Below are 14,782 nucleotides of genomic sequence, written 5' to 3'. Positions count from 1 at the left end.
TTAAAAAATTAATCATGTGCTTTCTGAGGCATAAAAAGCCTGCTTACTTCTGTCAGATGAATTTACTCATCTAAAATATCAAGGTTCCTTTTAATAAATTCAATTTCCCACTAAATGGTACCCTCATTTGCCATACAACTGATTTTAGTATATATAATTCCACTGTCGAGTTAATGGTTATGCATAAAAATACTCTTCCTTTTCACTGACATTCAGTACTTTTTATGAAAAAAATCATTTAATCATCCTCTAAACCAATTTTTATTTTCCAAGTTATTCATGAGTCAATTGGACAGGATTCTGTTTAGAAATTTACTCGCAAAGAAGTTATTTTTCAGGCTATTGCTACAAAAAGCTTTGAAAAGGGAAGAGGATGTGGGAGACAGGATGAGGAACTTGAATTTTAATTACATCACTACAAAGAAAACTCTTGACAAGTGTACTCACTCACCCGTTCAGTAAATATTTGTTATGGGTAAGATTGATCTTGAGATCACAAAAAGGATTCCTGCTCACGAGTTCGTAAGGCAGCAGCAGGTCTGAAATAGGCCTGCTGGAAAGAAAATATGTCTATTTTCCTTTTAAAAAAGAGTAAAATATAAAATAATCTTGTATCACCAATTCAAATAAAACAACAAAATTGATATGTATTTAAAAGGTATTTTCTCTGCTCTCCATCCAAACTTTCCGTCTCCAGTTTTTTCCATTCATATTCTCAGGACTGCTATATAAGGGGAAATGAAGACTGTAAACCATCCTGTTTGCACTATTTGATTCTTCCGCTGTGTGAGTAAGTCTGCTGCATTTCGAGCTGGATCTTTTTGTTGGACTTAGGCTTCAAGAAACACCTCATAAAGACTCCTTGTTGGGAGCGCCCTGTTTGTTCTGCTTATTCGAAAGGCTGCTAAGAATTGTGGTACAATTCCAAGACTCCACTGGGGTGGACGATATGTTAAGTCTGCTTTTCTTGGGAGGGCCAGGCCCCTCTTGTGCAACTGTGGTGCAGGAGAAAACCGTAGTACATAATAGAGCTGAAGATCAAAGATGGTAGATTGCTGACCCTACTATATCTAGTCAGAGGAGCACCAGGGAGCCAGTGAGAAGGTAATGCCTGGTTTGACTTCTTTAGTTGCAGAGAAACAGAGAGCTATCTGGAAGGCTGTACCAGTGGCAGCCCCTGCCCAGAAGCCCTTAGGCTCTGTGGTGGGTCACCAAAAGGAACCACACCGTCACTCAAGCCATGACTCTGCATTCCTTTATAGCACCCGAGTTTATCGTAGACCTTCAGAAATTCAACTTTCAAATATATTTTAGGACCACATCATGTGCATAAGTCTGGTGCTGCTTGCACACATTAACATACGGACAAGTATTCTATTTAACAATATTTTTTAATCCATTGAATTCACGGAAGGACAATAAAGCATGTTAATAGTAATTTTAGTACTTTACAACCATGGTCACTTAAAATGTCATACATAAAGTACATGTAATGAATGTCACAAGAGCTAATAATTCAAATTTGAATCCCTCAAGGTTATTTACCAGTACACATTTCTAAATCAGTTATTGTATTTCAAAAGAAAAGAAGAGCTTGAAATGAAGTCTTCCTCCACATATACCAGCTCCATCCTAACATCACTAAGGTGATGTCTGAAGGCCAAGAAGTGGTTTAAATTTTTAACAGTATTCTCTTATCTTAGACAAGTATCTCAGTTTAGAAATTACTTTACACATAGCCATTACACTATAGGGACAATTGTTCTACTAGGAATAAAGCTAATATACCAATGGGCACGAGGCAAAATTAAACAGAATGAGTAAACAATATAAGGAATTTATATATAAATTAAAAAGTCTAAGATTAACTTTATCATCTACATCTTCTATAATATGATTATGATATTTGTTATCAGGTACATTATCTAATACCTAAGTAGAAATTTTTTGAAAGGAGAAAGAATTTGCGCATTTAAAACACTTTTGATTAAAATTTGTTTGCAGAATTTCCAGAAATTAGAAAACATGGTTTCAAGTCATCATTTTTCTAAAGCCGAGTTTCTTTGCCTGGCCAGTAGTTGGGTTGTAGCAAATGATCACTTGTAGTACAATTTTCCTTCCTGATTCTTGGAGACACCATTGTTCCTTCTCTCTTGGTTCTGAAGCTTCTTTGTTTTGAAACATAATTTTTCTTTAAAATGAAAAGTACTGCAATGCTTAGGAAAATGGACATTGTGCCCAGCATCATAGTTAGTCCCAGATATATGTGTCTAGAAGAAGAGAGAATACATCTTAATTATTGTAACTACCCAACTTTAAATAAAATGTGAAAGGAAGGTAATAATATCTTTCAATCAATATCAATATCAATTAAATCAATCAATATCAATAAAACCATTATGAGGAGAGTTTTCTTTAAGAATGCAGATTCAGTGGCTATAAAAGGCCTTTCTATAAACATTTGACAGACTATTGGAGGCAGTGTGCTAACATAAAACAATTTTTTAGTAGTACCATCATTTTCAGTTGCACCTAATTATGTACTCAGTTCCATCCTCTGTAAATTACTTCCTTAGACCATGTGACCATACCCTGTTTGCCCAGAACAGTTCCAGCTTATGCTAGTGTTGTCCCAGTGTTAATAGGGCCCTCTTTCACTCTCAAAAGTGTCCGGGTTTGAATGATAAGTTACATGGTTACCTTACCCTCAAACTTTGCTCCAATTCACTTCTACAGAAAAACTGCAAGAAGCAGTGTTAAGGGGGAATCAGAGCTCTCAGAGTAGAATGACTTAAGACTAAACCAGAGGTTTAAATCAGTTTCTTCCATGAGAAGCCTTTAGCTCTACATTCTGTAACAAGACACGAAGGTATGGAAGGACAGGTTGAATGATTCACGCTGGTCACCTTGTGCACACACTGCCAGTCTCTGATTGAGCTACTTTGTCTTTACATTACAGTGAATACAGCCTTAGCAAATGTGAGTAAAGTGCAAATTCTACTCACAGATCGGGTCCCATTGAAAGACCGAAATAAAATTTCTCACATAACATCAAAGCCTATTAAATCAAACTTATTTGAGATGGTCAGCTCAATTCACATCCAACTTCCAACTTACACGGTTCAGCACCAAGTTTATTTCTCCAGAAAACGCTCAGATTGTAAATCCAAAAAATCCTTCTTGCTTTTAAGCCATTGAAGCATTGCTTTAAGCAATAAGGGGACTCAGTGTGGCATGAATTGAACTGAATGATACCATAGTGAAGAAGTCATGCCCCTCAGACGCATACACACTCACAGACACAGAGAAAACCTTTTGCTTTTATGCATTTCAAGTACTGGAATAATTGAACATCAGTTTGGCAATACAAGCTGGACAGATTTAGAGCCAAATCCAACTCTTGCCCAGGGGGATTATATCTGACGTAAATGGGACAGTTTGGCTCAGTTTGAAAAAGAATGGAATTAAATCCAAAATGTGACCTAAATTTAAATGATTCTAAATTTCAGGGAAATACTTGTGTGCACAAACTTGCAAAGTTCTACTGTACTCTGAAATCTTGGGTCGTATTTTTTTTTTTTAAATGATTACTCACTTAAAATGGGAGTCAAGATTAGGAATGGGGAAAAAAAAATGAAACATCTAGCCAAATAATCACAGAATAATACACTTATTCTATAAAACAGAACACACTTCTTGATTAGACTACCCTTTTCCTTAGAGGCAGGAAACTACATGAGGAATTATTAGCGTCAATTGCATTGTGCAGACCTGGGATGCTGGAGCAATGAGATGAGGGAATGACTTTGATACAGTACCTAAAAGCATCTGAATCATATAATCTGCAGGATCCTCTACTTCCACACCTTTTAAATCCCCATTTGAGGCAAGAAGTGTCAATCAAGACTCCAAAATATACGGGAGCTGGGATTCCTGCTGTGAGAAAAACAGATAATTGCTACTGTATATGCTAAATTATATATGCACTTATAGTAATTACAAATCGCTAAAAATGTATGCACGTCTTTTTGGTTATCCTATAATGAGTGATTATTTGGAACCACTTGCTTTCAGTGCAAAAGATTACTGCTTTGGCAATAGGAGAGCATCTGTAGGAGCCCAGAATATGCCACCTCAAAATATGCCTCTCGCATGAAGATTATTTTGAGAAACAGAAGACACAGGAGAAGCTCTGAAGACAGAGCATAAGTTTCCCATTTGTAAGGGAAATTTACATTTATAAAGGAAAGCTCCATTTGTAAGGGTGTCTCCCTGTCTGTACCAGGAAGAGAAGGATTCCGGATTCCACAAAGAACAAGCTGATTTCTATTTTGCATAAAATCCCTGAACGAGAAAAGCAATTAGATAAATATATCTAACAGTCAATTTGCATTATTTGGTGCCTTAAATAAAGTATACATAGATAGATACATATATTTTTCAACGAAATAATTTACCACTTAAAGACATTTAGGTGATAACTAACTTTATATTTCTCTTAATAGTGTGAAGACAGGTCAAAAAATCCAAATGTTTGACATTTTCTGTGTATGTTTTAAAATTTTCATAATGGCAAATTTCCAAATATTCACAAAATTAGAGAAGATGATATAATGAGCCCTCATGTACCATCACTAACTTCAACAATTATTAATGTTTTGCCATTCCTGTGTCATCTATCTCCAGCCCTTCCCCCACCCCAAAACTTTTTTTTTGAGGACTATTTTAAGAGGAACCACAGATATCATGCCATTTCCCTCATATGTATTTCAGTATACATCTCTAACTGATGACATTTTTAAAACATAACCACAATGCCACTCCACACTTAACACGTTTTATAATAATTCTTCAATCCTATCTAAAATCTCATCCACATTCAAACTTTTCTGAATATCTTCAAGGCATTGTTTTAGAGCTGGTTTATTCTAATCAGAATCAAAACCAGGTAAACGTACTACATTTAGCTGATGGTTCTTTATATCAGTTCTCTTCCCAACTTTTTTTTATATGAATTATTTTTGAGGAAAGACGTTTGTCCTGTAGAATGTGCCATAATCTGGATTTGACCGGTTGCTCCTTAACAACATTATTTAATTTATTCTCCTATTCACCACTTTTTCCAATAACCTGGCAGTTAGCTCTTGGATAGACTCAGGTTCAATTTCTTCTAGGCAGGAACACGGCACAGGTGTTCCGTGTGTCTCAGCAGGAGGTATAAGCTGTCTTCTTGCTTTTCTTAGTAATGTTAAATGGATCTGAGACTCAGGCTATGCCTTCCATTATGCAGTTTTCATCAACTTTCACCTATAGCTTTTAGCAAATGTTGGTGAGATTGCAAAACAGAGATTTTAAAAAATTATATTATGCCTTTCGTACAAATTACTTAGGATTTTTCTCTAAAGGAGAAGTTTCCTTCATGACTATTTAATTACTTTGAAATCTATTTAACATAGGAAAGGCACGATAAATGCTTGATTCTTCACTTATCAATTTTAAGTATAATGAATTGGTGTCCTAGTGTTCTCCAAAATTATTTAAGTATCAGGGGCCAGCCCTGTGGCTGAGCGGTTAAGTTTGCAGGCTCTGCTGCTGCTGCTGCAGCCCAGGGTTTTGCCGGTTCAAATCCTGGGTGTGGATGTGGCACCGCTCATCAGGCCACGCTGAGGTGGCGTCCCACATGCCACAACTAGAAGGACCCACAACTGAAAATACACAACTATGTACCAGGGGGCTTTGGGGAGAAAAAGTACAAATATAAAATCTTAAAAAAAAATTAGTTAAGTATCATTATGAATTCATGTCTTTTATATATTCAGTGTATTTCAATACACTGCAGCAATTATTTATTATTATTAAATTTTCAAATTATCTCACCTTAGGCCATGCTCCTCAAAATTAGTGCTGTGTCCTTTTGATATATCCTTATTTGCCTCTGATAGCTTTCCCACTTTCCAGCACAAACAGTTGTTCCATAATGATCTTATGCATTTTCTGCCTGAGACCTTGACTTGGTCATTTCTCCAAGACGCTATGATTCTTTTACTGAGAAGTGATACTTAGATGTCACAGACTGAGTGCTATGGGTGCTCATTTCTCCTGGGTTACACAGATTCTATATTTTTCAGGAGACAGAGCTATAAAATAGACAGTATTTTAAAGTAAAATTATATGAATTCATATTGACATTTTAAATTTAAATTAATGGGTTTTACTTAAGTTATTTTACACTTTTATCACTTCTCTATTATGCTGAATATATTGATTCCTAATGATATTAATATAATATCTTATTCACTTTACCTTAAAATATATAATAGTTTCAACATAAAAATGCCAAAGTTAATATTAATGATAAGACTATAAAACGTCACGAAGCTATGGGGATTTAGTAATAATTCTATCTTTTTAAGCCATTTAAAGTTTTTTGTGTGTGTGGTTATGCCACCAATATGGTATACAGCTAGTTTCAGTTTGTTTAAGAATCTCGTTTGTTCTTTTAATTTAATTGTTTTTTAATGACATAAAAACTTTGCACAATTTCAAATTAAAAATTATATAAGTTACATTTACAAAGTATCATTTCCATCCTGTCCTCTCTCCTCTCTTTCCTTTCTTCCCTAACATGTAAGCTTAACCTTTTTTTTTTTACTAGTTTCTAGTTTATGCTTCCACTGTTTTTTCTTTTTTTAAATGAGAAAATACCTTTGTGTGTGTGTGTATAATATTTCTACTTTTCCATACTTACACCAAATGCATCACACTATAAATATGTTCTACATTTTGCTCCCTTTCACTTAATAGCATACCCTGGGGATCACTTGGTATTATAGACTGAATTATGTCCCTCCAAAATTCATATGTTGCAGTCCCAACCCCCAATGTGACTGCATGCAGAGACAGAGTAATTAAGGAGATTATTAAGGTTAAATGAGGTCATAAGGGTGGGGCCCCAATCCGATAGGACCGGTGTCCTTACAAGAAGACTAAGAGACTTCATAGATCTCTCTCTCTCTCTCGCTCACAGAGGAAAGGCCATGTGAAGGCACAGCAAGAAGGTGGCCATCCACAAACTAGAAAGAGAAGTCTCACCAGACACCAACCCTGTTGGCACATTGATCTTGGACTTCCTAGCCTTCAGAACTATGAGGAAATAGTTTTCCGGTTGTTTAAGCCCCCCAACCATGTTATTTTGTTATGGCAGCCAGAGCTAACTAATGCACTTGGTAACCTGAAAGAGACATTTTTCCCCATTTGTCCTTACAGCTGTATTTCATTGGTTTACTATAGTTTATTCAACCAGCTCATACTGATGGACGTTTAGACTGCTTGCAGTCTTTTGCTATTATAAACAACAGCACAATGATTAGACTTATTCATACGATGAGACTAATCCATAAGATTAGACTTGGTTTATACTTTCACTAGCAAATTTTTGGCATGAGTTCTCAGAAGTGGGATTGCTAGGTCCAAAAATAAGTCTCTGTGTAATTTTGTCAGTTATTGCCACATAATCCTCCCCAGAAATGGTATCATTTTCTCAACAGCAATGTACAAGCACATCTATTTTCTCATACGCTGCAGACAACATTTGGTAATTTGTCCATCTGATATGTAAGTATCAATATCTCAGTGTAGTTATAATTTTTACTCTTATTATGAGAGTGTTTGACCATCATTTTATATATTAAGAGGCATTTACATTGTTTTCCACCAAATGGCTGTTCATATTTTCTGCTCATTTTTCTATTTGGTTGTTGGGCTTTTTGTGCTCAACACTTGGGAACCCTCTGTATACAGTAGGGATAGTAGCCACTTGTCTATTATAGAAATCGAAAAAACAATTGTTCCCAGTTTGTTATTTGCCTTTTGCCTTTGCTTATGATGTTTTTTGTCATTTTCAAGTATATTTTTATTTTCATGGAATCAATTTTATGAACCATTTCTTTTGCTTAAAATCTTTTTGACTCTGTAGGTTACGTCTATCTTCCCAAAGACAGGGAGAGAGAGAGACTAATTGTGGCCAGTGATGTATTTCAGGCTCAACAACCTAACATTTTTCTAGATCATCTCTGTTTTTATATCGTAGAATTAGAGCCAGCCACGATGACATAAACCTCCATTTTTGTTGTTTCCCCAATTTTATCAGGATTATATTGTATCTTCATATATATTGATTTTGTGTCAAGATCTATGTAAACTACCTTTATTTTCAGATTTTTCCAAGCTCTGAGTTTGTTTTTCTCCCAGATAGCTCTTTTCTGTCAAATTACAGAGGAACATTTACGATTGTTTTACTTTCTTTCTTAGAATATATTCTTTAAGGACAGAAACCTCATCTGAGTCACTCTGTTTTCTATGAGCTTTAACTAACGCAAATTGAAAAACGTGGTAGTCAGAAAAAACATTCCAATTACGTTTAAAAAATAATGATCTCAAATGCATACTGCTTCGATTGTGTGAATGATCTGATCTTTCTACCAAATGACATATCCTAGCATTGAGAGTAGCTTAAAAGAGTCCCTTCCATTTTAATAACTGAAAACATTATATTTAGGCTTCAGCCTTTCTTACTGACTCATTTTTGTTTTCCTCTCAGAAGGCTCTCCCATAATAGCAATGGACTTTTTGACAATAGACCAGTGCTGGAAGAGACAAGATTGTTAAAGAAAAAATGTCATTACTCTCACAAAACCACTTTATTATTCCTCAGGCACAGCATTGGCTCTCAATAAATATTTCTGGAACAAAGGAAGGGAGAAGTCAAAGAAAGGAGAGAAGGAAGGAAGAAATGAAGGAAGGAAGAAAATAAAAACAGTAGGGACCTGACCACCTCCATCATTTAGTTATGTGTGATAATTCTGTAAAAACACTTAGAAAAGTACTCAAAAATCATTTGTGATGGCTACCATGACTAAACACAGATTATACTTACCAAAGACTCTTATTGCTAAGGTGTAGATACCCAGGGCAAAAGACTTAAGTTGTGGCTTAATGCACCTGAAAGCAACAAAGGCACTATTATAAAATATACATATATAGTTCATTAAAGCAATTATTAACATCAGTGATAATCTAACTTAACATACATGAAATGTTGTTAGAATTCAAGTAGCAATAATGAAGAACCCACTAGTGTCCTAGCATAGGGAAGGCAAATTACGTAAAAGTCATGTTTGATTACATGCATCAGGAGTTTATAGTTAATATATACTTAATATTTCTAGAAGGCAAATCACCCTACATGACATACTCAAATGGTGTTGGGTAAAGTGAAATACTAAGTTTAATCAACAAACCAACAAATTCTCACAGGAAAAGAAAGCTCAAATTTCTAAGAAATTGCAAGAATTTGAAACAATGATAAAGGATTGATAACCTATAACTAGTTTTTGTGGCTTTTGGTCGAAAATCACAGGACCATATTGATCAGAGTTGATACAGTTACAATCACTGTGGCATGCTAAGAGTTTTTGCAAATAGTGGGGATCTCACCAAGCACAAGAACACCTAAAATAATAAGAGTGTCCTTAATATGACTAAATAGCTTTGATTAGCCTGTGGATTTTAATAGTAATAATCATGGTGATATATAACAACTATCGAGTGTTAACCATGGTACTCAGTTCTTCATATGTACAATATTATTTAGTCTCTGCTGTAGAAGGGGCAAGAATTACAACTTTTCTACTTCAGTCCAAGGATATCTCTTTCTGACATCAAAATACAGTTCATTTGAAGGACTGGTAGTAAGCAAACCTTCCTCCAGTAGCCTGATTTTTCACTTGGCCCAGATGACTACTTGGCACAGTATTAAGACGTGGGAGAAACAGCCACCCATAAAGAACAATCCTGGTCTGAGAACTCTGGGGCAATGCTTTCCCATCGTCTCAAACCCCTGTTCCCATTTGTCCACACAAATATCTCATGTCTTCCTTAAGCAGTTTATGAATAACAGATTTGTGGATGCTAGGTCCTATTTTTTGTTTATCTTTCCTAATCAATTTCCATGATGTAAACTGTGGGAAATTAAAGATGCATACGATACTTTTGATTAGTCTAATTTTAGAAAAACTTTTTCATCCTTGGATTTATGAATTAATTTTAAAATCACCTAATCCATCTCACAAAAGATTAACTTCCAGTGAAATTTGTCTTTTCATGTTTAAAATTTTATCAAAATTTGTAATATTTTTGGGTTATTTTGATCAATTGTATAATAGCAATGCTTGCAAAGCTAATTCAATCAGGAAGAAAAGTTTATCACTGGGAATACTGATTATAAAACTAATATTTTAAAATTTGAAATTATATAAATTTTTATAGAGATGTATATGCTGGGACAGTCAATAAAAAATGTTCAGGTATAAATTATGTTAAAATAGAATAAAAGCCTATAGAGAAGTTGATTGAAGATATACGTATTAAGAGAAGAAAAGAAATGTAACATTTTTTACTGTTAAATGTCCTTTCATATAATTTTAAATTAGGTGATATTTTTTAATCTAATCACTGTTCTTTAGATCCCATGGATTACATTCAAAAGAGTGACATTTAAAATTGCTATATTTTTAACTGTAAATATTTACAATAGACTAGAAATCAACGCTTAGCTACTATTTAAACTTATGATAAAAAATATTTAGATGTCCACTTAAAAATATGCAAGAGGGTACATAGTTTTGAAAATTCTCTTAGAGTTTTATAAGCAAAAATTTTTGCAGTCATTGACATGATATTCATGGATTAGGATTCTCGATTGATCCAATACCCAGGAAATCCTCCCACAGATAATTCCAGTCAGTCAGGGCGAGACTACATAGACAGGTAATAACCTATACATCAAAATAATAAATGTAAAACACTGTGGCATTAGATGAGCCTTTCAGGTGTCTTAGAAGTTGTATCACTCACAATTCGGTGGAACTATGTTTAATCTAAAACACATTTTGTCTATACTAGTTAATTATACCAGCATTAGAAATAGCAGACTGAACTTCTTGAGTGGCCACAGTGATGTAGGCACTAACATTGCTCTCTGGAACAATGGTTTGCAAACATTTTTAAATAGGAAAACAACTATTCGACCACACTTTTGTATAATAAGCTAAAGTGGGAAAGCTATAAAAGTGAAACAAAGATGTGGGACAAGTTCCCTGAGTTATAAGGAGTCATGACGATGCCACAGAACAGAATCTGAAATGTCTGCTCTAGGTGATTGTAGGGTCTTATATCACAATTGGGCTGGGGAGAATCAATGATCACCTCAGAAGCAATATGTATCCAGGTATGCCACCGAGGGATAAAATATAGGATGTGATGACTGAAATTACAAGGAAATACAGAAACATTCTGGGACATCCATTATCTTTTTGACATCTGCCCACCATGCCTGAGGAATTTCCTGATTTAGAGGCTGCAATTCCCACACAGGTGCAATTATAAAATATCTGTAACACAATAGGGAAAAGTCCAATTATTGAGGGAACATTGAAATAAAATTAAAGATAAATATTTACTTTAAAACCTTCACAGTACAGTATACATGCATTATATAAACAATGGAGAAAATATTCTTTTATTTTCTGTGTTAGGGTATATTGAGCAGAGTGAAATCTATAGAGGTACAACATTTCATTATCCAAACAGCAGATGGTTGGTCTACAAACTACTCATCCTACAGAATAATCTCCCGGCAAATTCTACCACATCCAACCATAGCTTGTGTCCTTCTCTCCCACTTCCAAGTCTAAGCCGCCATTTTTTCTTGCCTTGATTATTGCAATGAGCTCTTCATGCTCAATCTGTTTCTACTCTTATCCAGCTATAGTCTCTTAGCTACACAGTTACCAAAACAAGCCTTTAAAAATGGCAGTCAGATTGCATATCTATTCTCAACCTTCCAATAGCTTCTCATTATACTTGTATAAAATCCCAAATCCTTATAGCGGCTTACAAACTATCCATGATGTAGCTCCTAGATCCCACTTTGATCTCACCACTCAATGATCTTTCCCCTTTCCCTCTGCTATAGCCGCACACATGGGTTCTCACTGTACCCTTGGCAACCCTCAAACACAGTGAGCCTACCCAGGCCTCATGGCTGTGCTGTTTTCTCTGCTGGGTAGCTCTTCTCCTATACAGCTACACGGCTGGTGCACACACTTCAGGTCTCTGCTCAGATATTTCATTAAAGAGAGCTTCCATGATCACCCATTCAAAATAATACCCCCATCTCTGCACCCTTTCATCCTAACATTTTTCCTCACAGTGCTCATTACTAACTATTGGAATACTATAGAATCATTTATTCTAAATTATATATCCCCACTAAAATGTAACCTCTGGCAGAACTGTCTGCTTCGTCATCATTGTCCATCTAGCACCTAAAATAGACCCTCCTTCTAGGCACTAAATGAAAATTTGTTAAACAAATGGGCACAGTTTGAGGATACGACAGAATTTATAGTGGTTACTAGGAAAAAAATCTTGAATAAGACTCAACTAAATTTTGGATAGAAAGGCAACTTTTATAATCCCTCATCAGTTTATTTCAGTAAATTTCATGTATCAGTGTGTATATAATGAGTTGTCATTCTTATCACAGAAGAGTTTGTAAATTTTTAGATAAACAATGAAATAAACCTGGCATTTCCTGTTCAAAGAAGAGTAGCAATATAGATTTTTTCTGAATTTCGGGTAAAAAGCTTCTGAATCTTGACTCTGCCTCTCACTGGAGATGTGAGTTTAGGTAGGTCCCTTGCATCTCAGTGCCTCAGTCCTCAAGTGAGGAAAATAAGTAAAATAATACTCAATTACTTGAGAACCATGATGTTTCAAGGCAATTGTGATTTTAAAGCACCTCTCTTAGTCCCTGACATGCAATGTCTTCAATACGTGGAAGCTCCAGGTAAGAAAAACTTCCAAGCAATCTGGGCAGAAGAGTAGTGGCTGAAAGAAAAAAAAAAAAGAAAGGAAAGAAGGAAGAAAATGGAGGGAGGGTGAAAACTCAGATTTCAGATGGGTGGGTAGTCTTATCTACTGTTGCTAGAGACCAATCCTTTCTGTCTGAATAAAACATCAGAATAACAATAAACAGCAAAAATCAACCTGCATTACTGTGTCCGCAGAAACGTCTGCCTATGCATTCTTACCTAATTGATAAGCATATGTAAATATATGTGTGGTTTAACTTTCAGCCCTTTGGGACTGTCAAATACAGGCAGATTTCATCAGCCACAAGTAGAAAGCAGTGTGACCAGCGTGTTGTATACACAGCAGGTGTAAAGAAGAGTCCATGTTTGGGACAGGAATGTAAAGGTATGATTAGAGGGATGAGTCTGTTCATGATTGGAATACATAATATCCTTAAACCAGTTGGTTTCCTACCTATATTTCCAACCTCATATCCCTACTCTACCCTGCAAAAACTCTTCATTCTAGCCACCTACTTACTGTTTTCTTTATTACACAAATTGGTTTGAATTCTCAGGCAGAGCCGTCTCAGAACCATCATCCTCCTCACAATCAGATTCCTGACCCCTTGGTCTAGACCTCGTGGGCTAGACATCCTACCATTGGCCTCTATTTGTCCTGCCCCTAAAGCCTCCAAGGACCACTGGTCTTGGGGTCAGGAGACTTGGATCCCAATGCAGATCTTATTAGATGACCTTATGGCTGAGATTTTCTCATTCAGAGCTAATATTCCTAATAAGCAAAATGAGAGAACTAGATGATGCAGTTACAAAGTTCCTCCAGCCTGTTTCATGATTCTAATTCTTACCCCTAATTCTTTCAACAACTCTAGTTCCACTAGTGACGGTTATATATCCTGTCTCCACAGAAAAGAACTAGGGTAGATTAAGAGGCAGGGCTCCTCCCAGCGTGGTCTGCGGCCGGGTTGGTGGCTGAGCCCTCATAGAGTAGTGTAGTTATGCACTGTAGCAGACCCGTGGGCTGACACTTTACAGAAGAGTTCTTACAATAGTTTTTCCACTCCTGGTGGAGGTTTGACAACCAGCCAGACAAGCCGATGCATATGTGACTCCATCTTCACCACACATGGGTTCCCAGTTTGTCTCTGAACATTTGCATCTTGAGTTGCAATCTGAAAAGAGAGCTCGTTCATGATAAGAGACAGGTTTGGTTCTGAAAAGAAATGCGACAGTATAAAATATTACCTCTTAGCAGGCAGCACCCTAATATTTTTAAAAAATCAATGTTCTTGAGTGATATAAATGGCGTTGCCAACAAAGTTTGCCTTTTGGAGACATAACTGTCATCAGAAATGCCAGCTAGTGATCATTAAATGTGAATCCACTATAAAACTATTAAGCAGTTTTCTCTAAGGTTATCTTTAGAGGTTTACAACTTCACACAATATTTAGTTCTTGGCTTATGGCTTTTTCTAACGTCTACTGCCTTTAGGATCCTCTAATATATTTCTATGCAAAGGTGTATGAAAATGGCAATGAGGTAGAAAAGTAAAGTAAACCTTCAGAGCAACGTATGACATAAATGCTTAGCAGGCTCTCCGTGTGTGTGTGTGTGTGTGTGTGCGCAAGTTTCCTTCAGAATTGTTGTCTGAGCGTCAGTGGAATGGGCATTGTTAACGATGTGGTGAAAGAAAAAATAGCTGAGCAGTCCACCTTATTTCAACATGTGTAGGAGCTACATATCCTACTTGTGCATGTCTTACTAATAAATGCATTGCCAGTTCATCTTACTTTTCTCTCTCCCACATATCCTTCTACTATTTGAAGCTCTTCCATGTCTTATATCA

The 14,782-nt window shown here is 35.9% G+C and overlaps 1 protein-coding gene across 14 annotated transcripts in view; it reads right to left on the bottom strand.

The window, feature by feature from the left end:
* Positions 1-1,372: 1,372 nt before the first annotated feature.
* The window catches only part of SLCO1C1 (solute carrier organic anion transporter family member 1C1), a 64,662-nt gene continuing 51,252 nt past the window's right edge, over positions 1,373-14,782 (bottom strand). For 8 of the 14 annotated variants that reach the window (XM_070270031.1, XM_070270037.1, XM_001502044.4 and 5 more), the window contains 5 exons: positions 13,983-14,148; positions 11,266-11,450; positions 8,936-9,000; positions 3,819-3,936; positions 1,373-2,270 (listed from right to left, as the gene is read on the bottom strand). In XM_070270031.1, the coding sequence (XP_070126132.1) occupies positions 2,048-2,270; positions 3,819-3,936; positions 8,936-9,000; positions 11,266-11,450; positions 13,983-14,148 (757 nt within the window). In that variant the 3' untranslated portion in view covers positions 1,373-2,047. Of the gene's footprint in view, positions 2,271-3,818; positions 3,937-5,877; positions 6,138-8,935; positions 9,001-11,265; positions 11,451-13,982; positions 14,149-14,782 lie in introns of all 14 variants that reach the window. The other 6 variants (XR_011439717.1, XR_011439716.1, XR_011439715.1 and 3 more) reach the window with 2 other exon arrangements.

This window comes from Equus caballus, chromosome 6, assembly GCF_041296265.1.
Source record: "Equus caballus isolate H_3958 breed thoroughbred chromosome 6, TB-T2T, whole genome shotgun sequence".
Classification (NCBI taxonomy): domain Eukaryota; kingdom Metazoa; phylum Chordata; class Mammalia; order Perissodactyla; family Equidae; genus Equus; species Equus caballus.
The sequence above is the reverse complement of the archived record's forward strand: the minus strand, read 5'-3'. Positions and strand labels throughout refer to the sequence as shown.